The sequence below is a fragment of the Pelodiscus sinensis genome, chromosome 5 (genome assembly GCF_052426305.1).
Source record: "Pelodiscus sinensis isolate ZL-2025 chromosome 5, ASM5242630v1, whole genome shotgun sequence".
In the NCBI taxonomy this organism is placed as follows: Eukaryota; Metazoa; Chordata; order Testudines; family Trionychidae; genus Pelodiscus; species Pelodiscus sinensis.
Window position 1 is genome coordinate 131,512,310 of NC_143056.1, and position 27,748 is coordinate 131,540,057.

A 27,748-nucleotide genomic window follows, 5' to 3' on the forward strand; every position below is an offset into this window, starting at 1 on the left:
TTGCAATAAGCACACCCCAGTCTGCTTTTTAATACACCAAAGCTCCTTAGCGGCCACTGCTTTGCGAGGGTTCACATCCCACACTAGTCTGGTCGGATGCAGAACAGGCCAGGCGTCCGTTAGGGTGGGCGTGGGGAACCTAAGGCCCAGGGGGCCAGATGCAGCCCCATATCTTCTCTGGATCGCGCCCCCAAGGTTCAGGGACCCCTCCCAGCACTGGAGAGCCCATGCTGGGGCTCCACCCTCTCCACCGCCCCACTGTGGGGCTGGAGCACACAAAATCTACAAGCCTGGGCCCCCCTGGGTTCTGGGGTGTCAGGGGAAAGTGGGGAGAGGGTCTTTCTGCTTCTCAGTGAGTGGCCATGTCAATGAGGGTTTGTTCTGTGCTCCCTGGCTGATTTTTCTGTGGGTCAGGGGACCACAACCTGAAAAAAGTTCCCCAGCCCTGCATTAGAGAGAGAACCCAGGAGTTCTGGTCCCTGAGCCACCCTCTCTAACCACTAGACACCACTCCCTAGCCAGAGCTGGGAGCGAACCCAGGAGTCCACTTGCCAACCCCACACGGTGGTCCTAGGGGGCTGGTCTGAGAGCAAGCAGCACATCGGGGTGCAGACTGACGGTGGTCCATGGCGGGTGATGTGGGGGAGTGGAGATCCAGAGCATCCCATGTGTGGGAGGGGCTATTGCTTGGGGATGTGGGGGCTGGGGCAGACACTGGCAGAGTCGCTCTAGTCCGGGCCGGTCCCATCCCCACCCCTCGCGCTGTCCATCATCTCCTTGTACTGGCGCTTGAAGAAGCCGGCCTGATAGGAAAGGGAGGGGGGAGATGGTCAGAGCCAGGCAGACAGACACCCGCCCGGAGCAGGGAGATGGGATTTGGGATTCTCCCTCTGCCCCTCCCCCCAGCTGGGAGAGAGACAGGGCCAGGCTGTGGGGAAGGGGTGAAAGCCCTGCCCCCCTCACCTTGTAGAGGGCTGCACTGATGAGAGCCAGCAGGACCAGGCCTCCCACGCTGCTGCCCACGATGATGGGCAGGTAGTTATAGACCACGAGCTGCTCCACCACCGTGTGCACCTGCGGGGAGGAGCCGTGAGATGGGGACCCAGGACTCCTGCCACCATCCCCCATCTCTGCTCTAAATCACCAGACTCCACTTCCTGCCAGAGCAGAGACAGGAGACCTGGCCCCCAGCTCTAACCACTAGCCCATGCTCTCTCTGTCCCGGCACGGTCACTCTGGTACCTGGCGCTGGACAAATCCCTCCTTCTGGGTGTATTTCTTCTCCTCGTATTCAATCCGGGCCTCGCTCACCAGGGTCTCTTTCTGCTGCTGAGTCTGGAACAGAGAAACTCCCTGTCCCTGACCAGAAATGACACCGACCTGCCCAGAGCGTCACCCCAGGGGTCCCAGAGCAATTGACAGGCCGGTCGTACAGGAGCAATCCCTGGCCCAGTGCTGAGATGCAGCCACCTCTGGGGAGGGAACCAGGACTGTTCACGAGGGGGGGTCCCTCACCCGGCCAGGAGGCAGAGGCAGCTCTCGTACCTGGGAGACCCACTGGAAGCCGACGTTCCCTTTGATCATGAACTCCAGTGGCTGCTGCATTTCCAGCGAGGTGATTGTGCACCGGATCTTCTTACAGGTGGCCACGGAGCAGTCCTGGGGTGGAAGGATATCGCCGGGTGAGGCAGGGACGTGCAGGAACTTGGAATGGCCATGGTGGTGAGGGTCTGTCTGTAGCAGGAGGCTTTCCCCCAGCCCAGCCCCCCACTCGCTGTCTGTGTTTGTGCAGGGCAAAGGGGCTGCTGGTACCACACTGGCCTGAACTCACCAGCAGGGGGCGCTCGCTCATCAGCTTCACAAAGTCCTTGGAACCAGATGTTCCCACCTCACTGGTGCACTGAGCCAGCTGGGGCTAAGCCAGGAGAGAGACATGGAGTGAATGGGGGTGTGGAAATGGGGCTCTCACCCCAGCAGGGGGCGCTGTGGGGCAAGGCAGGTATCACAGGGCCCATCTCACACATACAAGCCCAGGGAGAGGCAGGTACCTTGGAGGGGACGACCTCAGAGGCGTCCCACACATGGACCCCGCTCAGCTCCACGGGGAACTGGAACGTGACCGACAGGGGGACGCTTCGCTGCCGCAGGTTCTTCACCTGGAAGAAACAGACTCCCCCTAGGAACTGCAGGGAGAGAACCCGGCAGCTCTGACCCCCAGTGGCCCTACCCCATAGATCCCACTCCCCTCCCAGTGCTGGGGAGAGAACCCAGGAGTTCTGGCTCCCTGCCCACCCCACCCCTCTGTGCTCTAACCCACTAGATCCAGCTCAGGCAGTCCCACTCCCGCCCCCTGCTCTGAACCCCCCCCCTTGCGCCACCCTCCCCCACACGCTGTGCGACCGGCCTCACCTCGTACCGATGTGTCACTGGCGCGCTTGTCTCTGCCGCCTTGGTGGAGAAGTTGACGTACTTGGTCGACTCCTCGAGGCTGGGGGAGGAACGAGGGAGATGGGAGTGTGATGGGTGGAGCTGGAGGGTGGCAGTGGGAGTCATGTCCAGCAGGGGGCGCTGTGCTGCAGGGAACAGGAAGGGGCCCAGCAGGGGGCTCTCTCCCAATGTCTCTGCACTGACCTACCTGGTGAGGATGATGAAGATGCCGTACTTGACCGGCAGCTCCGCCCGGTGAACCATGCGCTCAGTGACGGGGCCGCCGTTGTCACTGGGGGGAGGGGAAGGTAAAGGAGAGATGTGAGGAGATGCAGCCAGATAACCTGGCACGAAGGCTGCACTGTAAGCCACTGCCCCTCACAATATTGCACTACACTGCACTCCAAAGACCTCTGCCCTGTGCCACACCACAATGCCCTGCATTAAATACTTCTGCCCTGTTCTGTAAACCACTGTATTACAAAGCACACCACACATTTGGCTGCGCACCACTGTCCTGCACTGCAGTGTATGTTACTTCACAGCACCATATTCCATCGCACTGTACCATAGACCATTGCCCTGGCCTGCCACATACATCACTGCACTGCCACAAGCACCACTGGCCAGGGATATTCATCTCTGCCCCACGCTGGCTGCAGCCTTCGCTATAGCACTGCACCATGTGTCACGGCCACTGCAGTGTATCATATGTCACTGCTCTGGGTTATAGCCCACCACGCCGCCTTGCAGTATAGGCAGTGAGCTGCACCATACTCCACTGCACTGTAGTGCAGCTTCTGCCAGTGCTGTGGATAATATACCATGGTATGACCCTGCACGTTACATCCGTGGGCTGCACCATACTCCACTGCTTTGGGTACAGATCACTGCACCATGCTGAAGTATAGGTCACTGCACTGTGTTATGCCCCCTTTCTTTGAGCACACGGCACTGCACAACACCTCTCAGTGTGCAGTAGCCAGCCTCTACTGCCATACACCTGTGCACGATGTGTCATGGACTGGGCTGTATCCACTGCTCTTTCTGGCTTCATGGCATATGCCACTCTGCAGTGCCAGGCATCACCGTGCTGCAGTGAATTCTCAGCCACTAAGCTGCGCTGCCCTCCACTCAATGGGTATTTCGGCGGTCGACAAAGGCTTTTGATTTCGACTGCGGAGCATCCAGACTCCCGCACTGTGCCGCCAAACAGCTGATCGGCACAGTGGGGAAGCCATTTTAATTTAAATGAAGTGGTGATTATTTAAATCGCCGCTTCATTTTCCTATGTGTACAAACCTAATCTACATGGCTCCATCAACGGAGCTGTGTAGTGTAGACACACCCAATGGCACTGTGACCCGCAGTGCAGTGCAGTGCTGTGCTGTTTGACACTGCCCCCTACCATTGCATTCACTGCGCCATGCACTGCACCATGCACAACACATCCCTGCATTGCCCTCACAGATCACTGCACTGCACTGCACCATACAGCACTGCAATAGAACACTGCTGATTGCCTTTCACTGGATTCTGCACCATCACACCAACCTGTAACCTGCCCCATGTGTCCCGCATCACACATCAGTTCACTGACCTATGCACCATTCCTCACTGCACAGCCCGACCCACCTACCCCTCTGCACTGCTCCCCACACTGCCTCTGTAGCCTGCCCCCTCACCTGCTGGCGCTGGCCATCACCTCCAGCCTGTCTCCCAGGTCGGCCTCAGGGGAGACATCAAAGGTGGTGAGGAAGACGGCCTGGGAAATATACGTGGGATAAGAGGGAGCCATGCCCTGGGGACGGGTAGGAACAGGCTATTGGTAGGGGCACCCCTACCTCGGCTCCGCTCCAGAAGATGGGGGGGTTGATGTGGCAGGTGCTGTTCCTCTGAGTCTGCTCCTCCGAGCTCACTGCCGAGCTGCACTTAATGGCCATGGTCCTCCTGTTAGACTGAGCACAGGGACCAGCCAGTGAGAGACGGGGCCCAGAGCGCCCCCTGCTGGGCCCCTGCCTGCTCCCTGCAGCACAGCGCCCCCTGCTGAGCCCCCCACTGCTCCCTGCAGCACAGCGTCCCCTGCTGAGCCCCCTGCCTGCTCCCTGCAGCACAGCGCCCCCTGCTGGGCCACCTGCCTGCTCCCTGCAGCACAGCGCCCCCTGCTGGGCCACCTGCCTGCTCCCTGCAGCACAGCGCCCACTGCTGGGCCTCTGCCTGCTCCCTGCAGCACAGTGCCCCCTGCTGGGCCACCTGCCTGCTCCCTGCAGCACAGCGCCCACTGCTGGGCCTCTGCCTGCTTCCTGCAACACAGCGCCCCCTGCTGGGCCCCTGCCTGCTCCCTGCAGCACAGCGCCCCCTGTTGAGCCCCCTGCCTGCTCCCTACAGCACAGCGCCCCCTACTGGGCCCCTCCTGCTCCCTGCAACACAGCGCCCCCTGCTGGGCCCCAACTGCTCCCTGCAGCACAGCGCCCCCTGCTGGGCCCCCAACTGCTCCCTGCAGCACAGCACCCCCTGCTGAGCCCCCTGACTGCTCCCTGCTGCACAGCAAACCGTGCTGAGTCCCTGCCTACTCCTCCATCACAGCACCCCCTCATGAGCCCCCCCACTGCTCTCTGCACCACCGCACCCCTTACTGGGACCCCACCTGCTCCCTGCACCAGCTGATCACCACACCCTTCCCCTGTATTCTGTGTCCCCCATGTTTGTGATGTTTAGAGATGGGGTAGTACTTGTAGCAGCAGGACCCGGCGGTAGGACAGTGCGGCCGGGTAGAAGAACCGCACTGTGGTGCTGTAGGAATTCTCCCCGCGGTTCTGGATGGAGACGGTGATGTTGAGTTCAGGGGTGACGCCCACCACGAAGGTGCTCACACTGTGGAGAACAAAGGGGAGAACACTGGTTTCCTCAGGTCATTAACCCAGCTTTGCTCTGAGCTCCCATGGGGCAGTGCTCAGCAGGGGAAGCCCGTGCTGTGAGCTTCCCATAGCAGTGCCCAACCAGGATCTCCACACAGCCCCTCATACCACAAGGGGGCACTAAGGCAGGGTGTGAGCATCTGATACAAATTCCCAGCTGGTGACTGAAGAGCTGCTCACTTCCTGTATCGGTGCCCTGTCTAGTGCCCCAGGAAATATGGGAAGGTCTGTAGCTGGGTGTTGCAGATCTGAGGCCTAATCAAGTGAGACAGGCCCCACTATGGAAGTCATTGGGAGTGCGAAGGGGGAAGGAGGCAGAGGGGGTGACTTACCCTGAGAAATTGAAGGAAATGTGTAGTTCATCAGTGCAGACTTTGTCCTCCCCACAGTCCTTCTCAAACGGGAGCTAGGGAGACATCCCGGGGGGCAGGGAGAGGAGAGAGGGGAGCATGAGGTTAGAAGGGGACTGGAATAATCTCAGACGGCATTTTCACCCATCATACAATCTCAATTGTTACCAGCAATACAATCTGAAACAACAGCGTTACCATGAGCAACATGGCTGCATTCCGCTCCTACAATGTGACCTGCAGCATTGCATGCCAACAGAACTACTATGCCTCAAACCCTGCTGTTAATAGGTTCCCTACCATCTCAATCACAAGCAACATCAACTTCAAAACTCTCTGGCTGTGTCTACACTGGGCCGCTTTTCTGGAATAAGCTGTGAGCTGTCTACACTGGCCCCTTGAATTTCCAGAAAAGCAGTGACGATTTACTGTAAGAAATCAGCTGTTTTTCCGGAAAAACTATGCTGCTCCCGCTCGGGCAAAAGTCCTTTTTCCGGAAAACTGTTCCGGAAAAGGGCCAATGTAGACAGCACAGTAGTCTTTTCCGGAAAAAAGCCCCGATCGCAAAAATGACGATCGGGGCTTTTTTCTGGAAAAGCGCGTCTACATTGGCCACAGACGCTTTTCCGGAAAAAGGGCTTTTCCGGAAAAGCAGCCTGTCAGTGTAGATGCTCTTTTTCCAGAAATACTTATAATGGAAAACTGTTCTGTTTTAAGCATTTCCAGAAATTCATTCCAGTGTACAGCCTCTGAGTGTACAGCCTCTGAGTGTACAGCCTCTGAGGTAACACTGTCCCCTTTGATATAAATGCAAGAGCCTTTGCCAATACTAGCACCTCAACTACTGTCTCAACCATCGCCTTCACCTCTACCTCCAATACAGTGTCAAACAAAATTGTTACAATGAAAGAACCACTACAAATTTAGCCAACAATATAACCAACAACATTACAATATCCACCACTGTAAATCTAATCTGAAACAACAATGTTACAATGCAGCCATGATAACAACTAACACTGTAACTAACAGCATTAAAATTTCAACTGTAATAACACATAAGACAATTGTCAAACAGCAACCTCAAACTTTCACCAACGCCATTACAATCACTGTCACTCATTAGTACAGTGTGTAACAATACAGTAACAAATGCAACCATTAAAATCTGAACCAACACTGTCATTAACACTACAACAATCTCAATACAATCACCACCATCACGAATGCAATGTGTACCAGACAGCATAAGCAATAAAGCCAAACCAATCTGAATCAACACATAACCAAAACTATTACTCTCTGAACCAACATCACCCATACGACAATAACTACAGCCTCGGCCAACACTATAACCAAGATCACTACAATCAGAATCAACCTCACTAACTCAGCTAGTTCAACCTCAGTTTATACTGTCACCAAAACCATTGCAGTCCTAAGCACCAATGCAATCAATAACACAATCATTGCAAACTCACACAGCATGGTCACCCACATTACAATTTTACATCAACACAGAACCTCAATACAGATTACTCCAACACCGTAATCAAAACCCCCAGTCACTACAACGTCACAAACACTGCAGCCTTACCAAGCCTGCCGGCACCAGTGCGGAGTCCTCGCTCAGGATGGGTCTGAGACCGTTGGTGTTAGCGATGGGCTCCCCCGTCAGGGTGTAGTTGAGGCGCAGAGTGATGGGGGTCAGGGTGTCCTCAGGGCAGAGCTGGGGAGACAGAGAGACATGTAGGGACCCATGAGGAAAGGCGGGATCTGGGAGAGATTTGTTCTGGGTGGTTTGGAGCAAGGGGCAGGGTTGCAGGGGCAGACACAGCAGGAGGGGGAGGAGCTGGGAACCCCCCCACACAAACTCACAGGTAACATTATCGGGTGTGTCTCACATCTCCGTTCAATGCCCAGTTGCAGCTCCCTGCTCAGGACGGGGCCGGTGGAGCTGAAGGCAGCTCGGATCTTCCTTCGCCCGGGGTCCAGGGCCAGGCTGTACTGGATGGTGCTGGAGATCCTGTTGCCTACGGGGGAGAGGAAATGCAGGACAGATGCTGAGATCAGGACGCTCAAGGGGAAATGGGACACGGGCCTGCGCTGGCTCCAATCCTGCCCCAAGACAGGGGACTAGGAGGTTCAGGGGGGGGGGGGGGTAGAATTGGGGAATAGGTTTGGTCTGACCTAGGCTGTCCCTGGTGCTCTTTGTGATGGTGAAGCAGATCTCTGCCTTGCTGGTCTCCATGTTGAGCTGCTCCTGCTCCTGGCAGTCGAAGGCTGAGGTGGGGATCGTGGGGGGCTGGAAGTTGATGGACACCCCGACTCTGAGCACTGGCCGAGACCTGCGGGGTGGGGAACAGAACCATCATCCTGCCACTCCCTGCACTGGGGCTAGGCCCCGTGCCTCCCCTGAGCCTCCCACCCTGCCTGGACGTGCCCCCAGCAGGCAGGGAGACGGGTTATGGACACGCAGAGCAGCCAGAGGAGATGCTAGAAGGCAGAGAAGGAGGCAGCCGCGCTGTTATCCTGCCTTTCTCCAGCAGGGGGTGGCAGACACCCACCCACACACCCCATGTTCAGGCTCTGTCTGAGATTGCCCGGTGGGGCAGGGCCAGGACACAGAGGGACTCACCTCAGCAGCAGGACCTGCCCTTGTGCTCCCACCGCGATGTCCGGCAGCCCATCCCCCGTCAGGTCTGTCCCGCCACTGACGGCCTGGCCAAAGTAGTGCAGCCTGCTGGGGAACTGCGCCCCCTCTATGCGCTGTGGGGCAGAGAGAGCCGTCGGGGGAAGGGAAGAGGTGGCTGTTCTACATAACTAGCCAATTAGCCCGGCATAAGACGGGATTTTCAGGTATCTCCTCCATGTTGGTCTTCTCTCCTGAGCCTCCGGTCTCTCGCTCCCTCTCTCGCTCTCTCCTCCTCCTATTGCCTCCCCCCCCCAGCTCTCCTCCACCTCCGGTCTCTCGCTCCCTCTCTCGCTCTCTCCTCCTCCTATTGCCTCCCCCTCCTCAGCTCTCCTCCACCTCCGATCTCTCGCTCTCTCTCTCACTCTCTCCTCCTCCTATTGCCTCCCCCCCTCAGCTCTCCTCCACCTCCGGTCTCTCGCTCTCTCTCTCGCTCTCTCCTCCTCCTATTGCCTCCCCCCCTCAGCTCTCCTCCACCTCCAGTCTCTCGCTCCCTCTCTCGCTCTCTCCTCCTCCTATTGCCTCCCCCTCCTCAGCTCTCCTCCACCTCCGGTCTCTCGCTCCCTCTCTCGCTCTCTCCTCCTCCTATTGCCTCCCCCTCCTCAGCTCTCCTCCACCTCCGATCTCTCGCTCTCTCTCTCACTCTCTCCTCCTCCTATTGCCTCCCCCCCTCAGCTCTCCTCCACCTCCGGTCTCTCGCTCCCTCTCTCGCTCTCTCCTCCTCCTATTGCCTCCCCCCCTCAGCTCTCCTCCACCTCCAGTCTCTCGCTCTCTCTCTCGCTCTCTCCTCCTCCTATTGCCTCCCCCCCTCAGCTCTCCTCCACCTCCAGTCTCTCGCTCCCTCTCTCGCTCTCTCCTCCTCCTATTGCCTCCCCCTCCTCAGCTCTCCTCCACCTCCGGTCTCTCGCTCCCTCTCTCGCTCTCTCCTCCTCCTATTGCCTCCCCCCCTCAGCTCTCCTCCACCTCTGGTCTCTCGCTCCCTCTCTCGCTCTCTCCTCCTCCTATTGCCTCCTCCCCTCAGCTCTCCTCCACCTCCGGTCTCTCGCTCCCTCTCTCGCTCTATCCTGCTCCTATTGCCTCCCCCTCCTCAGCTCTCCTCCACCTCCGGTCTCTCTCTCTCTCTCTCGCTCTCTCTCTCACTCTCTCCTCCTCCTATTGCCTCCCCTTCCACAGCTCTCCTCCACCTCCGGTCTCTCGCTTCCTCTCTCGCTCTCTCCTCCTCCTATTGCCTCCCCCTCCACAGCTCTCATCCACCTCCGGTCTCTCGCTCTCTCTCTCACTCTCTCCTCCTCCTATTGCCTCCCCCTCCACAGCTCTCATCCACCTCCGGTCTCTCGCTCTCTCTCTCACTCTCTCCTCCTCCTATTGCCTCCCCTTCCACAGCTCTCCTCCACCTCCGGCCTCTCGCTCCCTCTCTCGCTCTCTCCTCCTCCTATTGCCTCCCCCTCCTCAGCTCTCCTCCACCTCTGGTCTCTCGCTCTCTCTCTCGCTCTCTCCTCCTCCTATTGCCTCCCCCTCCTCAGCTCTCCTCCACCTCCGGTCTCTCTCTCTCTCTCTCGCTCTCTCCTCCTCCTATTGCCTCCCCTTCCTCAGCTCTCCTCCACCTCCAGTCTCTCTCTCTCTCTCTCGCTCTCTCCTCCTCCTATTGCCTCCCCCTCCTCAGCTCTCCTCCACCTCCGGTCTCTCGCTCTCTCTCTCGCTCTCTCCTCCTCCTATTGCCTCCCCTTCCTCAGCTCTCCTCCACCTCCGGTCTCTCTCTCTCTCTCTCGCTCTCTCCTCCTCCAATTGCCTCCCCCTCCTCAGCTCTCCTCCACCTCCGGTCTCTCGCTCTCTCTCTCGCTCTCTCTCTCACTCTCTCCTCCTCCTATTGCCTCCCCTTCCACAGCTCTCCTCCACCTCCGGCCTCTCGCTCCCTCTCTCGCTCTCTCCTCCTCCTATTGCCTCCCCCTCCTCAGCTCTCCTCCACCTCCGGTCTCTCGCTCCCTCTCTCGCTCTCTCCTCCTCCTATTGCCTCCCCCTCCTCAGCTCTCCTCCACCTCCGGCCTCTCGCTCCCTCTCTCGCTCTCTCCTCCTCCTATTGCCTCCCCCTCCTCAGCTCTCCTCCACCTCCGGCCTCTCGCTCCCTCTCTCGCTCTCTCCTCCTCCTATTGCCTCCCCCTCCTCAGCTCTCCTCCACCTCCGGTCTCTCGCTCCCTCTCTCGCTCTCTCCTCCTCCTATTGCCTCCCCCTCCTCAGCTCTCCTCCACCTCCGGCCTCTCGCTCCCTCTCTCGCTCTCTCCTCCTCCTATTGCCTCCCCCTCCTCAGCTCTCCTCCACCTCCGGCCTCTCGCTCCCTCTCTCGCTCTCTCCTCCTCCTATTGCCTCCCCCTCCTCAGCTTTCCTCCACCTCCGGTCTCTCTCTCCCTCTCTCGCTCTCTCCTCCTCCTATTGCCTCCCCCTCCTCAGCTCTCCTCCACCTCTGGTCTCTCGCTCTCTCTCTCGCTCTCTCCTCCTCCTATTGCCTCCCCCTCCTCAGCTCTCCTCCACCTCCAGTCTCTCGCTCCCTCTCTCGCTCTCTCCTCCTCCTATTGCCTCCCCTTCCTCAGCTCTCCCCCACCTCCGGTCTCTCGCTCTCTCTCTCGCTCTCTCCTCCTCCTATTGCCTCCCCCCCTCAGCTCTCCTCCACCTCCAGTCTCTCGCTCCCTCTCTCGCTCTCTCCTCCTCCAATTGCCTCCCCCTCCTCAGCTCTCCTCCACCTCCGGTCTCTCGCTCTCTCTCTCGCTCTCTCCTCCTCCTATTGCCTCCCCTTCCTCAGCTCTCCTCCACCTCCGGTCTCTCGCTCCCTCTCTCGCTCTCTCCTCCTCCTATTGCCTCCCCCCAGCTCTCCTCCACCTCCAGTCTCTCGCTCCCTCTCTCGCTCTCTCCTCCTCCTATTGCCTCCCCTTCCTCAGCTCTCCTCCACCTCCGGTCTCTTGCTCCATCTCTCTCTCTCTCTCCTCCCCCTCCTGCCTCTCATTCTCTCTCCACTCTCCTCTGTCTCCGTTGGGGGTGCATGAGTGGGGCGGGCAGCACCCTGGGATCTACACGCTCCTGGGTGAGTCTGGCTCCCCGCTTGCTGATTCCCTCTCTCTGCTCCCGCCAGCCAGTTCCTCCTCCTGATTTCCCACAGCCAGCCTCGCTGCCCCTGACTCCCAAGCCCGACCAGTTTGCTTCCCGCCAGCCAGCCCCGCAGCCTCCGACCCCCACCCCCAACCAGCTTTGCTTCCCACCAGCCACCCCTCCCCCATTCTCCCCTGGCCAGCTACGGTACCTCTGACCTCCACCCCTGCCCCAGTTCTGCTTCCTCCCTTCGATCAAGGGTGTCCATTTTTTCTACACACTAACCCCAGTGACATACACGGCCAGGGGGCGGGGCCCAGCCATGCACGCCACTGCTCCGCCCCTCTTCGCCTCCCTCCATGGTGCTCAGTTGAGTTCTGTGCTACTCGGCTGGGCCGCCGCAGGAGAGCAAGCGGCCGTTTGGGATCCCCCGCGGCAGCCCGGCCGAGCGGCTGAGAACTCAGCAAGAGCCACGGTGGGAGGCAAAGGAGAAGGTGGAGTGGTGACGTACAGGGCTGGGCCCCACCCCCTGGCCGTGTATGTCACCGCCCCGCCCCCTTCCCCTCCTGCCGTGGTGCTCGGCTGAGTTTTGCACTGCTCAGCTGGGCTGCGGCAGGGGAGCAAGCAGTGGCAAGCGGCTGTTTGGGGTCCCCACTTCCCATACGGCTCAGTGGTGCAGAACTCAACCAAGCACTACGGCAGAAGGGAAGAGCACCCCCCAGAGGAAAGACTGTAACACTACAGCGTTACAGACTCACAGACACGGGGCTACTATATATATGACTAGCCAATTAGCCCATCGTAAGACGGGATTTTCAGGTCTCTCCTCCACGTCGGTCTTCTCTCCTGAGCCTCCAGTCTCTCGCTCCGTCTCTCTCTCTCTCTTTTTCTCTCTCTCTCTCTCTTCCTCCTACTGCCTCCCCCCCCCTCTCTCTCAGCTCTCCTCCGCCTCTTGCCTCTCTCTCTGTCTCTCTCTTTCACTTCTCCTCCCCCTCCTGCCTCTCACTCGGGGGACCGCAGAGCCCAAATGGCCGTTTGGGCTCCGCACTCCCTGTGCTGCATGGGGGGCACGAAGCCCAAATGGTCGCTTGTGCCACGTGCTCCCAAGTGGTGGCCTAGCTGAGCAGCGCAGAAGTCAGCCGAGCTCCAGGGTGGAAGGTGAAGGGGGATGGGGTGGTGATGTTTATGGCCTGGGGGCGGGGCCTGGAGCCGCTGTCACGTCTCACGTCACTGCCCCGCTCCCTTTTGCCTCTCACCGTGGCGCTCGGCTGACTTCTGCACGGCTCAGCCGGGTCGCCGTGGGTGAGCAAGCGGTGCAAGCCGCCGTTTGGGCCCCATACTTCTCATGCAGCACGGACCGCCCAGAGGGAACAGCCAGCATTTCAGCAACAGCGCCCCCCAGAGGGAACAGCCAGCATTTCAGCAACAGCGCCCCCCAGAGGGAACAGCCAGCATTTCAGCAACAGCGCCCCCCAGAGGGAACAGCCAGCATTTCAGCAACAGCACCGCCCAGAGGGAACAGCCAGCATTTCAGCAACAGCGCCCCCCAGAGGGAACAGCCAGCATTTCAGCAACAGCACCGCCCAGAGGGAACAGCCAGCATTTCAGCAACAGCGCCGCCCAGAGGGAACAGCCAGCATTTCAGCAACAGCGCCCCCCCCGAGGGAACAGCCAGCATTTCAGCAACAGCCCCCCCCCCGAGGGAACAGCCAGCATTTCAGCAACAGCGCCCCCCGAGGGAACAGCCAGCATTTCAGCAACAGCGCCGCCCAGAGGGAACAACCAGCATTTCAGCAACAGCGCCCCCCAGAGGGAACAACCAGCATTTTGGCGTTATAGACAGACACTGGGCTACTATATATATGACTAGCCAATTAGCCCATCGTAAGACGGGATTTTCAGGTCTCTCCTCCACGTCGGTCTGCTCTCCTGAGCCTCCGGTCTCTCGCTCCGTCTCTCTCTCTCCTTCTCCTATTGCCTCCCCATCTCTCTCTCAGCTCTCCTCCACCTCCTGCCTCTCTCTCTGTCTCTCTCTTTCTCTTCTCCTCCGCCTCCTGCCTCTCACTCAGGGGACCAGGGAGCCCAAATGGCTGTTTGGGCACCACACTCCCCATGCTGCATGGAGAGAACGGAGCCCAAACGGTCGCTTGCGCCACTTGCTCCCACGCGGCAGCCTGGCTGAGCGGCGCAGAAGTCAGCTGAGTGCCACAGTGGGAGGCAAAGGGGGGCAGGGTGGTGACATTCACGGTGAGGGGGCGGGGCCTGGAGCCGCTGTCACACCGCACATCACCGCCCCATCCCCCTTTGCCTCCCGCCATGGTGCTCGGCTGACTTCTGCGCCACTCAGCTGGGAACAGCCAGCATTTCAGCAACAGCGCCGCCCAGAGGGAACAGCCAGTATTTCAGCGTTACAGACTCTCATTCATTGGGCTACTATATATATGATGATGATGGGCACTAGGGGGCAGGGCGGCCATCAGAATTGCCGGGGCAAGTTGGAGGCGTGGCTCTGTGCCCTGGAAGGGGTGTGGCCTGGTGTGAAAGGGGCGGGGCTGGTGCAAGCCCCCTGCAGCGCTGCTCAGAGTTTGCTGCCCAGGATTCCTGTGGTGATTGAAAGGAGCCGATGCTCTGACTGCTGCTGCTGTATTGGCAGATGTGGGTGGGAGCCTGGTGCCCTGGTAAATTGCCAGACCCCAGGGTAATTGCCCCTTCTCCCTCTCTCCCAGGCCTGCCAGAGGGGAGTGGAGGGTGAGGGAGGCCAATGGGTGGCTCGCCTGCATTTTTCTCTGAAATAGACGTTTTTGAATAATATAAATCTAGAAAAACCAAACCAAACCAAACCAAACATACCTAAACTTCTCCTACTACATGAACATCCCACCTCTACCAATGTGTCTGTATCCAGAGCTATACTCTCCCGCTACAACTGTATCTTCTTGGACTGGTTAGAATATGGAGCAATGTCTCATATTCCGTCATTTGGAAACAACCCAATTTTGCTTCTAAGAATCCATCTGAGTAAAGAAAAAAATCTTAAAACAAGATTCAGGGAAAATGTGTGTGTGGCGGTGGGGGATAGAGCTGGAAAGAGAAGGAACTGGGCAGGTGGAGGGGCCTATTTCATAGGCTCATCCAGATGCATTTGGAAAGCATCCCACAGCTCTGGGAAGCCTGCAGGTATGGTAGGTACCACGGCCTCTCCAGTTCTTTCCAGTGTGGTCAGGCTCACAAGATCTAGACTATGCTCTAGCTGGTTGGTTGCTTTTTGGGTGGCCATTTTAGTAACACTAGCCCTGTAGTCCTTCTCACAGCTTTTCAGGTGTGCCCAGCACATCGCTACGTATTTATCTGGGAACACAATTGTCTGTTATGGAAATAATTCACTCAACAATGCAGTCCTGCTCTCACCCTGTGGGAACAGGAGCAGGCCCATGCCGGGGCAGTTGGACTGTGTAAGGGACAGGAGGGGGCAGCAGAGCGTAAGGGTTAGGAATCACAGCGAACTAGAACTGGAAAGGATTTTGAAAGCACATCAAGTCCAGTGCAGAAAAAGGCCCCTTCACCAGACCAGGGACTTGAACCCTGGGCCCTCAGGCTACCAACTGAGCTAGCCAGGCTCCCAATAATAAGAAACGGGATTTGAACCCTAATTTCCCAAAACAACCCACATCACCCAACTACCCACGGCTGTCACCAAGGAGTTCCTGGAACATCCCATCGGGCTGTGTGCTGAGCCCACCTTGCCGCAGGAGCTGGGCTCACCTGTCTGTACTGGGGACTGAGGCCTCTCTTTTCCCCATGGAAGATGTACAAGGCCCCACGGTTGTCGTTCTCCATGGGGGCCCCGATGGCCACGTCCGTCTGTCCGTCCCCACTGATGTCCCCGATTTCAGACATGCTGGCCCCGAAGTGCCCCAACGCCTGTCCAGACTGCCCCTGCAGGGTCTTGGTGCAGATCAGCGTCGCCCCCTGCAGGCCAGATTCAAAGAGGCACATGGGGAATAGAGCAGCATCGACTGTGTGGGTGAGCGCCCCCTACTGAGCCTCTCCCAGCAACAGGGCGCCCTCCAGCACGGCACGGGGGCCAGCACAGACTGTCAAGTGAGTGCCCCCTCCACCAAGCCTCCCGCCTCTCTCCCGGGAACCTGGTGTTTATCAGACAATCTTTGTATTAAGCAGCCACGGTTCTTGTCTGTCTGTCACGGGATTTTCAACTTCCTGCTCCTGTGCACGCACCGACACAGCCTGGCTCTGTGCAGCGCCGCACGGAGAGAGGAGCAGAGACAGCAGGAGCTGAGCCGCAGAGCACGGGGAGAGGGGAGGGGAAGGGGAAGGGGAAGGAGGAGGGCTGAGCCATCACAGTGCAGGGAGAAGAGACAGAGGGGGCTGAGCCCCCAGAGCACCAGGGTGGAAGCAGAGCTGCCCCCGAATCGGAATGGGCAGCTCTTGCCCGCTGCCCCCGAGCACCAGGTGGGAATCAGCCTTGCAGATCTTAGGAGTGGAAACACACCACATTTAAGATAAAAAAGAATACATATAAACTTTTAAGAAAGACAATCTCTCTCAAAGCACACCAAAAGGGTAAACATAAGAGTTCTCAGCTAGCAGTGTAGGAGAAAGATTGGACGGCTCACAGTTAGCAACTACCTTGAATCGTACTGGGCCATCGAATCTTTCTCCTACATTGGTAGCTGAATACTTTTAGTCTTTTCATGCACTTTGAGAATGATTGTCTTTTTAAAAAGTGTGTATAGCTGTATTTTTTCACAGTATCCCTGCCCACGTAAAACACGACCCACAGCCCATCCGTCCTACCTGCCGGCTAACTGAGCAGAGATACACCTGCCCTCCATTCAGAGGTGTATAGAACATGGGGGCTCCGATCAGAACCAGGTCCGTCTTCCCATCGCTGTTAAGGTCCACAGCGCACAGCGAACCCCCGAAATACGAGCCAATCTGGAGGGGCAGTGAAGTCACCTCTTGAACTTAGTCACCTCCTCCATCTTCTTCCAGCAGCACCCAGCACCTGCCCCCATTCTCAGGTTCAGTCCATCCTCTTCCCTCACCCACCCTTTAGACACAGCAGGCGGTGCCATTACTGTCAGTTTTCTGTCCAAGGGGATGTGGAGGCCGAGGTAGGCAGCATCTTTCAGAGACGCTGAGTGCACGTTGTGGTGCATTTCTTCTGAGACACTGTGCTTGCACAAGTAGCATTGATTCACTATCTGCGCCCCTCTAAGTCACTGTCATAAATCCTGCTTAGCTGGAATGTGTAGGCAGAGAGATCTTGGAGAAGCAGACAGTGTTCATGGAGGTGCAATACTGCTCAGACCCCCTGCGTAATGTCGATAATATTTTAACCCTGTCTTCATTTTTTTCTACTAGTCTATTTTTTCTATTAGTCTATTATGAGTTCCGTCTAAGACTTGGTCTACACTAACCAATAAGTTACATTGGTCAGGAGTGTGAAAATCCATCCGCCTGAGCAATACAAGTAAACTTACCTACCCCCTGGAGCAGTTGGTGATAGATGAATGAGAGAATTCTGCTGTCAACCTAGCACCTGTCTCTTGGGTATGTCTATACTGCACACATATTTCGGAATAAGCTATTCCAGAAGAAATACTCTGAAATAGCTTATTTCCAAGTAGTCTATACTACAGGGAAGCCTTGAAATGAGTCTGAGGCACGATCCCCTAATGTGGACACACGACCCCAATGTACAGCCCCAGGATTCACCAGGGAGGAATGACTTTGAATGGCCTGGGGAGCAGCTATTTCAAAATAGCAGCAGTGGAGCGTCCACACTACAGCTATTTGGAAATAGCTATTTCGGAAGTGGCGTTATTCCTCGTGGAATGAGGTTTACAGAAGTTGGAACAAGTCACCCGTTATTTCGAATTTATTCCTTAATAACGGAATTGCTGTGTAGACGCTCGCACTGTTATTCCGAAATAACGCTGCTGTGTAGATGCAGCTTTGGGGAGGGAGATTACCTAGGCCAATTGGAGAAGCCTCCTCTTGGCAGAGGTATCCTCCTCACTGCAGTGCTCTCCCTGCACAGCTTCAGCATTGAAGAGACACTGAGTGCAGAGAAGCCCTCACTTGTCAGGGCAGTGGGATGCTGGAGAGATGCCGACTGCAGTTTTCTAAACTTGTGAAAGATTCCCCTTCCTGAGTCCTTCTGACTCAATCTCACTATAACAGGGTGTCAGAATGGTACAGGCTTCCTTCAACACCGGCTCCACCCTGTCTGTCATGCTCCCCATACCTGCTCCCCGTCCTTCTCCCAGCTGGCTGCCCATTGCCCGCTGCTGGTATCTTGGCTGAACAGGACGACTTTGCCGACGTGCTGGTAGCGAGGGGCCCCGACCACGTAGCTGCTCTGCCCACGGGCGGTGATGACCTGAGATGAATAACCTCAAAGGAAGAGAGGGACGCGGGGAGGTGAGATGGGAAACAGCCACAGGACAGTGCTCCACAGGGAACCCTTGCCCCAAATGGAGACGCAACCGTCACTTAGATGGGGCAGGGCCTGTGTGAGGTGGGGGGGGGGGGGGGGTTGTATTCACTTGGTTCACTTTGTTACTACTGTCCTGTGCTGGTTTGTTGTGACCCCATGTGTGTATGTGTGCCTCAGTTTCCCTGGTCCCTGTGCTGGAACCCAGCTGGGCATGGGAATGTTGGGGGTGGCTCTCCCTGAGTGGGAGGCCATCCCTGACTGCCCCCATCTTAGCAGGTACCCAACAATAGCTCAGACTGTCCTGTAACCTGAGCCTGGGTGGGGGAGCAACCAGGTGACACCTTGCCCAGGAATCTGAACAAAGGCGGGGGCGGGGCTGGAGGGCTGGGGCCAGGTGCTGGGTGGGAGAGTTACTCTGGGCTGGGGGAGGATACAGGGAGGGGGACCAGGGTGCTGGCCCTGGGCCTCCCTCTCCCCAAGGTGGATTGTGCTGGCTGCTCCTGGTTCCCTTTGTTAACAGCAAGTGGGTGCTACGCTGTGTCCCTGTCAACCAATAAACCTCCTGTGCAACTTGCTGGTGGAGAGGCAGGTCTGGCTGTGGGGGCGGGCTGGGGGGTTGCAGGGCCCGGTGACTCCCCCACACTCCGTGACAGCCTGTTCATACCGCAATCACTCCCCCAGAGCAGAGATGCAGCTGCCGCTGGGGTGGAGTCAGGGGGCTGTTTGAAGGGCCAGGGAAGCTCTCTGGCTGTGTCCTTACCCAGGTAAGCATAATCCATGTCGCTGGAGGTTCTGGACACATTGATGAAGCTCGGCTCCCCGCTGGTCCCATATAAATATATCCCACCAGACCAGTCGTAGGCTCCCACTGCTCCCAGCACCGGCCCCTCCTAAACCGACACGCATGGCAAAGAGAGGGATGACGGATAACGCGCCGCTCAGGAGAGATTCACAAGACCCCACCATCCACCACACAGCACGGCTCAGCGGGGGACAGGGGTCGGCATGGACTGCCAGGGGAGACAGCGCCCCCTAGTGAGGCCCAGCTGGCAGGACAGTTCCCCTCTCAGGTAACAAGGGAAAAGCAGCTCTCACACTGCTCCTGCAGGGGTCGCTGGGGCTGTCAAGTCGCCCACTGGCAGCAGGGGGCCAGGAGATGCACAGGAGTGTGCAGGGCAGCAGAGCCAGCAGCTTTCCAGGCCCTAAACCAGTCTCAGGATCCTGATTCTGAAAGATCCATCAGGACAGAGTGGGGCAGGCCCTAGGGCCAGGCGTCACTCACCAGGGACAGCAGGGAGCTGAATCCTGTCTGAGACATCTCCAGCTGGAAGGAGCTGCCACTCTGGGACTGGGTGCCTGCAGGGACAGACAGACATGGGAGAGACCATCTTTGGCTATGTCTACACTACAACGTTAATTCGAACTAACTTAGTTCGAATTAGTTAATTCGAACAAAGCTAATTCGAACTAACGGATCCAGACTAAAAAACTAGTTCGAATTAGCATTTTGCTAATTCGAACTAGCAAGTCCACATTAAGTGGACCCTAAACAGGGCTTAAGGATGGCCGGAAGCAGTGCTGGCAGGGCATCAGAGGAGGACTTAGAGCGTGGAGAGGCTGTCTCAGGCTAGCTGAGGGCTGTGCTTAAAGGGTCCCAACCCTCACCCCGGACAGACAGTTCTCAGGGGTGCCCCGCTTGCAAAGCAGTCCTGGCTTGGATTGCCCGGAGTACCCACACTGGGCACATCACAGCACTCGGCCATCAGACCGGCTGCACTTGCCACAGGCTGCCATCTGGGGAGAGGGGGCAATTGGGGGGCTGCAGGAGAGCTTTCACCCCCAGAATCCCGCAGAGCCAGCCCAGTCCTCCCCATCAGGGGCTCATACCTCATTCCTCCCTCACCTCCTTCCACTTACTCTTCCCTAGCCCCTCTTCTTGATGTACAAAATAAAGGACAATTGTGTTAAAAAATGGAATCTGTCTTTATTGAACAAAACTGGGGGAGACTGGGAAAAGGAGGTGGGAGAGGGGAAGAGAGAGGCTGGGAGAGGGGAGGGCAACTAAAATGATCAGGGGTTGGGAACAGGTCCCATATGAAGAGAGGCTAAAGAGACTGGGACTTTTCAGCTTAGAAAAGAGGAGACGGAGGGGGAACAGGATAGAGGTCTCTAAAAGAGGAGTTGGGTGGAGAGGGTGCATCCAGAAAAGTTCTTCATTAGTTCCCATAAAGAAGGACTAGAGGACACCAAAGGAAAGGAATGGGTAGCAGGCTTCAAACTAGTAACAGAAAGTTGTTCTTCACAAAGCAAAGAGTCAACCTGTGGAACTCCTTGCTGCAGGAGGATGTGAAGGCTACAACTAGAACAGAGTTTAAAGGGAAGTGAGATCAAGTCATGGAGGTTGGGTCCATGGAGTGCTATTAGCCAGGGGGTAGGAGTGGTGTCACTGCCCAAGGTTTGTGGAAGGCTGGAGAGGGATGGCACGAGACAAATGGCTTGGTCACTGTCTTCGGTCCATCCCCTCCAGGGTCCCTAGGGTTGGCCTCTGTCGGCAGACAGGCTACTGGGCTAGATGGACCTTTGGTCTGACCCAGGACGGCCATTGTAAGCTCAGAGCTCAGGGTCGGGGGTCTCAGTGGACCACCTTGATTTTCATGCACACCTGCTCCTGGGTGGCCAGGCTGGCAGCTCTCCTGCCCTAGACGGCCACTTTCCTGTGCCTAGTGCGGAGATCGTGGACGAGGTCCACGATGTCTGCACTAGCCCAGGCGGGTGCCCACCTCTTGCGGTCCAGGGCAAGCTCCCGGGAGCCGCCAGCCTGGTCCCGGGAAGAGGGGGAGGGCTGGGGGGCATCGGGTGGCTGGCTCGAGCCGTGCCAGGTGCAGGGTCTGCTGGCTGGGTGCTGGCAGGCTTGCACCTGGCACGGGCACCGTAGCCAGCCCGTGCCCCTTTAAGAGGTCCGGGGCCGGGAGGGGGACAGAAGAGTTTCCCTGGTGTTGGCCAGAGTGGCCACCAGGGAAAGCTGGGGAGGGCTAGCCTCCCACTAGTTCGAATTAAGGGGCTACACACCCCTTAATTCGAACTAGCTAGTTCAAACTAGGCGTAATCCTCGTAAAATGAGGTTTTCCTAGCTCGAAATAAGCACTCCGTTAGTTCGAATTTAATTCGAACTAACGGAGCGCTAGTGTAGCGCCTATTAAAGTTGGTTCGAACTAATGTCCGTTAGTTCGAACTAACTTTGTAGTGTAGACATACCCATAGAGGGGAAATGACTGGTATTCCTGCTCCCCAGAGCCAGCCCTTCCCCCCACCTCGAGGCTGGGTTGGATCCAGAGAGAAAAGAAGGTCGCTGTATTGCATCCCTCAGTCCTTTGAACCAGACAGGCCCCTGCCTGGGTGTCCCCGGATGGCAAATGTATCAGCAGTATTCATGGAGCAAGAGCAATAGGCAGATGTTCGATGGGGAAAGAGAGACAATATTTGGGGCCTATTTGAGCTCTAGATTCCTAGCAGCTCCCCCTCCCATCTGGGCCTGGAGACACATCTCTAGAGCATCAGGGCCAGTGCGGCCCTGCCCTGACTCTGGTACCTTCGATGGCGAAGATCTTCTCCTGCAGCTGGCTCTGGATGCCCTGGAGGGCGTCGAAATTGTCCACCCGGAAGACGTGCTGGTCGGTGGGTTCAGAGGCGATCTCTCGGAGCTCCCTCTGGGCAGCATCGCTGGAGAAGGCATCGCCGACCTTTGTGTAATAAAGAAAGATGCAGGGGAGACCAGGGCATCAGTGTCAGTCACAGCCAAGAGCCCTGGGCACATACCCACCCATCTAACCCTGGCCTATGCCCCCTTGCAGCATCCTGCATTTCCAGCCCAGCAGAGTGGGCACGTGGACTGGATTCTCCACTTTGGACTGGACAATGCTGCTCATCTTCACCAAGCATGAGTGTGCAGAGCCAGAATCTGTTCCTCAGTCAGGCTAGTGAAAGGCCGGCTCTGCGATATCATCACTGGCCCAGCGCCTTGTCCCAACGCTTGTGCCCTCCCATGCTTGAAGCAACCATCCTTCCCCCACCCTCGTTCCTAGCTTCAAACCCGCACCAGCTCTCCGCCCAGTCGTGGCTCACCCCAATGGCGTAGCGGGTGATCCCAGCTCTCTCCGCCTCTGGGATAACGGCTGAGTAAGGAAGTAGGTCATTTTTCTCCCCATCTGTGATCACAATGAGAATCTTGGTGGCTTCATCTCGAGCGCCGCTCCCAGAAGTGAACAGCTCCTGCCTGGAAATGGAGGGGACACATGGGCGGGTTATCGCTGCAGCTTCCTCTCCTCCTAACTTAAAGCAAGGTCGGGGTTTGGTTGTGCCAGGAAGACGGGAAGTGCCAGGAATGGGACTGTTTTCCATAACAGGCAAAGGGAGGGGCTGCAGTTCAGAGGGATGTGATCTGAGAGTGGCCACTGGGGGCAGTGATTGCAAGGGAGAGCCATGATGTGGAGTGGCCACTGGGGGCAGCCGTACCACCAAGGTAAGTGGGGCCCTCCTGTCCAGGAGACAGCCTCCACTGCCCACCCCCCACTACGGAGGAACCATGGGGAAGGAGCGATTCCCCCACTGGACTCTGGGGACAACCTGGAGGGTGGGGTGCACAGTCCCTGCTGCCCTGGGATGCCACCAGGCAGAAATCAGTGGCCACCTCCACCTCCTGCCATGAGCCCCTCCTCAACCTCCAACCCTCACTCTCACACCCTTCCATGCCCTGGCCTCCTGCCCTGAGCTCCCCACCCCCTCAAGGCCCTGCTGTGACTCCTGCACCCCCCCAGTGCCAGCCCCCTGCCCGGAAGGACCAAGGCAATGCCGGGTAAGTTTCCTAATCAATCCATAACCGCACCTAGCTCCATCCTCTGCTTTGGCATTGCCGATCGCAAAGTCCTTCACAAGGGAGCTCAGTGTCATTGTCTGCATTGTACTGATGGGGAAACTGAGGCAGATGGGGCTGTGACTTGCTTAAAGTCACACAGCAACAGAGGCTCAGGGCTGACCATAGAACCCTGGAGTCCTTGCTCCAAGCTCTGCTCTAACCTTCTAGTGCCCACCTGCCTCCCAGAGTCAGGGATGCAGCCCACGCATCCTGATGCCCAGCCCACCACCTCTAACCACTAGTCCCTGAATCCTTATATCTTAGCTTGCAAGTCATGGCAGCCCTTTCCCTGTGGAGTCTGCACAGGGAGCGGGACGATACCTACACCACTTTCTGGATGGCGGTGGCCGTGTGTGTCCATCCATCAAGCTGCTGAACTCCCTTGACAAGGTTGTCTGGGTCACGATTTCTCCTGTACGCTGTGAAGTCGAAGTGCTCTTCAAACTGATGGGAGTACTGCATGAGCGCGAACTGCAAGGAGAGGTCGGGGAAAGAGAGAAACACCCCGAGGAGTGAAGGGTCAGAGAAGCAGGAACCAGATTCAGTCAACGGCTGGGGCAGGCATTTGAGGGTTCCTGGTTTTGGATGCACAACACTGGGGCACTGGGGCCAGCCCTGCATGTGAAGGGCAGATACATAAGCAGGGTTCTGCCTCTGCCTGTTACCTGCGTGTTGGTGCCACCGAAACGCTTCATGATCTCAGAGAGAAACGTTTTCATCTTTCTAAAGTCCCAGGGGTCGATGCTGCCCGAGCCGTCGATGAGGAGCGCGATGTCCGTGGCCCGTTTGGGGCACTCTGTGATGGGGAAGAAGAGCCGGTTGGATCTCTAGCGTCCAGACGTCCATTGTCCGGCCACACCTGTGAGCCGGGATCTCAGTGGTTGCTCTCAGACTGGAGCACTGAGTGGGAAAAGCTGGGCCTGTAGTGAGCAACTCCTCCCCCACCCTCACAGAGGCGCTGGTGTGGGGGGACCTGTGCCTGGGTTTCCATGACACTTGGTTCCCGAGGATGCCGGCTAGAGAGGTACAATCTGAACCGCCTGACTTAACTCCACCAACACCCAGAAAACTCAGTGGAAAGAGCTAGACCAGATCGAAGATCCCGTCTGGCCCAGTCCCCCCCCACCCCTCACCTGGCTGTGTGTCCGGGATGCGCCGGAGCTGCCGGAGGCTCTGGTCCAGGAGGAAGCAGTAGCCATTCAGGTGCATGTTCTCCCCGCAGGCCTGGTGCACCGTGGGGCCGCAGGCCTGGGGCACAAGAGAGGGATGAGGTCACTGGGCGTCCCTAAGGAGAGCACTGTGGGCTAGGGGAGCCTGTTCCCTCATGGGTACACAGGAAAAGATCCTGCTGGGGCAGGGTCCCCCCCGGGGAGAACAGGACCCAGGACTCAGCACCCGTCTCCCAAAGAGCGGACAGGGGCCATCACCTGGCTACTATACTCCCTACTATGGTTGTGCCCAGTTACTGTGACATCACCTAGATACCCCCGTCTGTCACAATGATATCACACAGTCACTGTCCCCATGGAGACTTCACCTGGTTACCCCCATCCCTAAAAACACCACGTCTCAGACAAACCCAATCCCACTGTGCCTGTTGTCAAAGTGACGTTATCACGTTACAACCTTCTGCACAGCGTCCTGGCACAGTCATTCTAGTGGTTAGCACCACCCTACACACATACTGTTATTCAACCCTCACCATGGTAACAAAGTCATATTCCGGTGAGATTGACACAAGCGGACAGAGTCTGTAGTTGTGGTCAGATCATTGGCTCTTGAGATAGGGGCCTGTGTCACCCGGCCATGAATTTCCTGGGGAGAGCCGCACAGAGGGGCTCACACCCTTTGGTACCATCACCCCTCGGGGAGGTTGCACAGTCACTCTGCACTGCCGGGAGGTCGTCAGGTTGGTTCCTTCTCTATGATGTCCCTGCGCTGACATTTCAGCCCACACCCACTGCTGGGGGGAGGAGAACAACCCATAGACTGAGCCGCTGCCCCCCTCGGGAGTACCCACCAGGAGCTGGGAGCCATGGGCAGCCAGGGACAGTCCGAGGGACATGTTCACCGCGTCCTGGGGCCCTGCGAGGGGAAACGCGCCAGCACCAGGGTAAGAAACCTTGCGGTTGGACGTGGTTAGCCCTACAAGTCTGAGTCAGTTCACCCCCCCCCCCCCTTGGCTATACCCTCCACGGTAGGGCAATGAAGGCAAATTGTTGCAAATCCCTCCGCCCCCCCCCCCCACCTAGTTGCATGGAAATAGAACCCAGGAGTCCGGCTTCCAGCCTCCCCCTCTCACCCCGCCAGAGCTTCCTCCCCTCCCAGGGCCTGGGATGGATCCCGGGTGCCCCAGCTCCCAGCCTGCCCGTGCTGCCCCACCGCACCCCACAGCGCAGGGCCCTACTCTGGATGGGGATCTCCTGGCAGCGTTGGGAGCCCACGTCACACGTGTAGACTTTGCCGGTTTCATTCACGTTTCCCGTCTGCAGCGGGGCCCCGACAATCAGCCTGCAGGGAGAGAGCAAGGGGGGGATCAGGGCCCCCCACCTCTCCTGGGAGGTGCAGCCCAGCCAGGCAGGTCCCTCAGGGGCTGTGGTGCTGCAACAATCTCTAGGGTGGGGGAGCTGAGCTGTGCCCCCCCTTACACCTGTCCATGCCCCTCCCTGCCCCCAGCTGGGGACAGATGGGGAGATCTGGGCCAGGGCCAGGCACAGAGCCCCAGGCAAGGGGCTGGCAGCAGCAGGGGGGACCAGCAGTCTGGTCCCTGGGTCTGAGCACAGATCCTGGGGCTGGGAGCCCAGGCAATAGGAGGTCCCTGGCCATGGGCCAGTGGTGGGATCCCAGCATGGTAGAGACAGTGGGCACAAAGCCAGGGGTGCTGCAGCATCACCCCCATGTTCCTACTTCCCGCACCTCTGCCCGAGCAGGGGCCGTGAGATCAATGGGCCCTGGGTGCCCTGGCACCAGGAATATTCCTGGCCCTGAGCCAGGCTCCTGCAAAACTTTCCACTTTGTGCATCCTTGTGGAGCCACTGCCAGAGGGGGGTGCCCCAGGTAAGTGTGTCACCCCTTCCCTTCCCTCCCCCTCAGACGCCCTGCTCTGCCAAGAGCCTGTCCCCCCTTTCCTCTTCCTAGTGTCCCTGATCTGCTTCCCCCCTCCAACTCCAAACTCCCTCCCAGAGCCTGCACCAAGGACCCCCACCCCCTATCCCAGGTCAGAGCCAGCACCCAGACCCCATCCCAAAGCCTGAACCCGACCCGCGATCCCCACCCCTCGTCCTCCCTGCACCCAAACTCCATCCCAGAGCCCACACCCCTCCCCCATCCCAATTCCCTCTCAGAGACTTAGGTGGGGGGGAGGAAGAGGAAGAGTTTGGGGGGAGGGGCGCAGGCTGTGGCCCTTTTAGCACCGCCAATACTTCTACCAACCTGCCACCCCTGGGTGGGAGCCTGTAACTGGGGCCCTCCGAGCCCAAGTTCTGCCCTTACCCCCCAGCACTGGCCCCGCCGAACTGCACCACGCTCTGCCCGAACCCCGCGGCTGCCCCCTGGAAGGTGATGGGTCCGTCCACGTCCACGCTGAATCCACGGCTGGAGGCCAGCGCTGCAGGGGGGAAGCAGTCACAGATTACAGCTTTCCCCGGGGAGCGGAGGCCAGTGGGGGCTGAGGGGCCTGCCCCTCCTGGCTGTGGGACTGATTCCCAGCTCCCTCCCCTCCCGGTTCTGCCCCCCCATCTCCTCCCCTTCCCAAATTGGGGACAGGAGCCCTGAGAGCCCAGCTGCTCCCATTCCCCCACCGCTGTGGGCCCCCCCTCGCCCTGCCCCGCCGGTGGGCATCTCACCCGTGCACAGGCAGAGGAGCTGAAGCCAGGGGTCCATTCCCAGCAGGAGGGGGGTTGACTTCTGGGTGTCAGAGCTCTGCCGAGCCGAGCCCACAGCTGAGTGCCAAGCAGGGGAACTGAGTGTGGGAGGCCGGCCCTTGGGAGGGAACAGGACTGCAGCCAATGAGAAAACGCTCCCGGGAGAGACAGACAGACACACCCCAGCGGCACTGACACCCGGGCACCTGCAGAGCTGCATCGAGTCACAGGTGCACCCAGAGAGACAGACCCCAAGCTCCACTGGGCTGCAGCAGAAAGCTAGTTGGGGTCAGGAATGTAGCTACGCTGAGCTGCTCCTGGAAGGGCCTTCGGGTCCCCACGTAGGCAAAGCTTTTCCGCCCACCGCCCCTCGCCCCGATCCAGCCGGGCCCTGGCTCCCCACACTGAGCATAGGGACTCTCCTCACTAGGCCATTAAGCTGCAGCTAAACCCAGGTCAGAGCATCCGCACAGGACAGCCGGGCTGGTCCCACTGTCACGGGTCCAGTGAGAAGGGGGTAAACCTGTGTGTGTCAAGGCCAGTGAGAACAGTTGCACTTTGTTCTTGGGCAGGTCGACGGGCATGCGGATAGGAAAGACGGCCCCACTGAGTTCTTGGAAACCAGAGAAGGCTCTTTTTGTGGTTTCACCACTTCCCGCTTTGCCAGGATGGGCTAGTTCCGGGTGGATATCGGGAGGGGGATGCATGGTGCCTGGGCTGAGCTCCAGAGTACAAGGGAAACTATAAACGAGATTGACTCACTGATTTCTGAGCTCTGCTTTTCCCTCTCCAGGTCTACAGCTCTCTGGCCAGGTCTGCACTAGAGCTTTTGCCTTAAAATGTCTATCTGTTGCTTCCACCTGTGGGGAGAGAGGTGTTATGGGGACTGTTTGTATAGGGATCCCCAGTCGCCTCTGCAGTGGGGGCTGTATCACCCAGAACTGAGATGCAGCCGTTCCCACCTGACCACAGGGATCCCTCGCCTGGTGTGCCCTGCCTGGCTCGAGTCCTGTGGCCAGTTCCGGGCGCCACTCTTCAAGAAAGA

General features: G+C 58.1%; 1 protein-coding gene across 1 annotated transcript; it reads right to left on the minus strand.

Moving 5' to 3' along the window:
* On the minus strand, positions 1-26,831 carry LOC102444471 (integrin alpha-D-like). The gene is made up of 30 exons (XM_089778906.1): positions 26,686-26,831; positions 26,333-26,447; positions 25,248-25,351; positions 24,861-24,925; positions 23,974-24,088; positions 23,506-23,636; positions 23,166-23,311; positions 22,051-22,201; positions 21,518-21,668; positions 19,211-19,284; positions 18,689-18,818; positions 17,737-17,885; positions 16,281-16,421; positions 15,228-15,434; positions 8,334-8,464; positions 7,886-8,043; positions 7,574-7,728; positions 7,293-7,424; positions 5,678-5,751; positions 5,160-5,301; positions 4,272-4,385; positions 4,113-4,192; positions 2,636-2,719; positions 2,410-2,488; positions 2,049-2,156; positions 1,832-1,915; positions 1,546-1,659; positions 1,243-1,335; positions 964-1,074; positions 1-803 (listed from the first exon to the last, which is right to left on the minus strand). The coding sequence occupies exons 1-30, from the start codon at positions 26,720-26,722 to the stop codon at positions 729-731; spliced, it is 3,450 nt and encodes a 1,149-aa protein (XP_089635032.1). The 5' UTR covers positions 26,723-26,831; the 3' UTR covers positions 1-728.
* Positions 26,832-27,748: the final 917 nt, after the last annotated feature.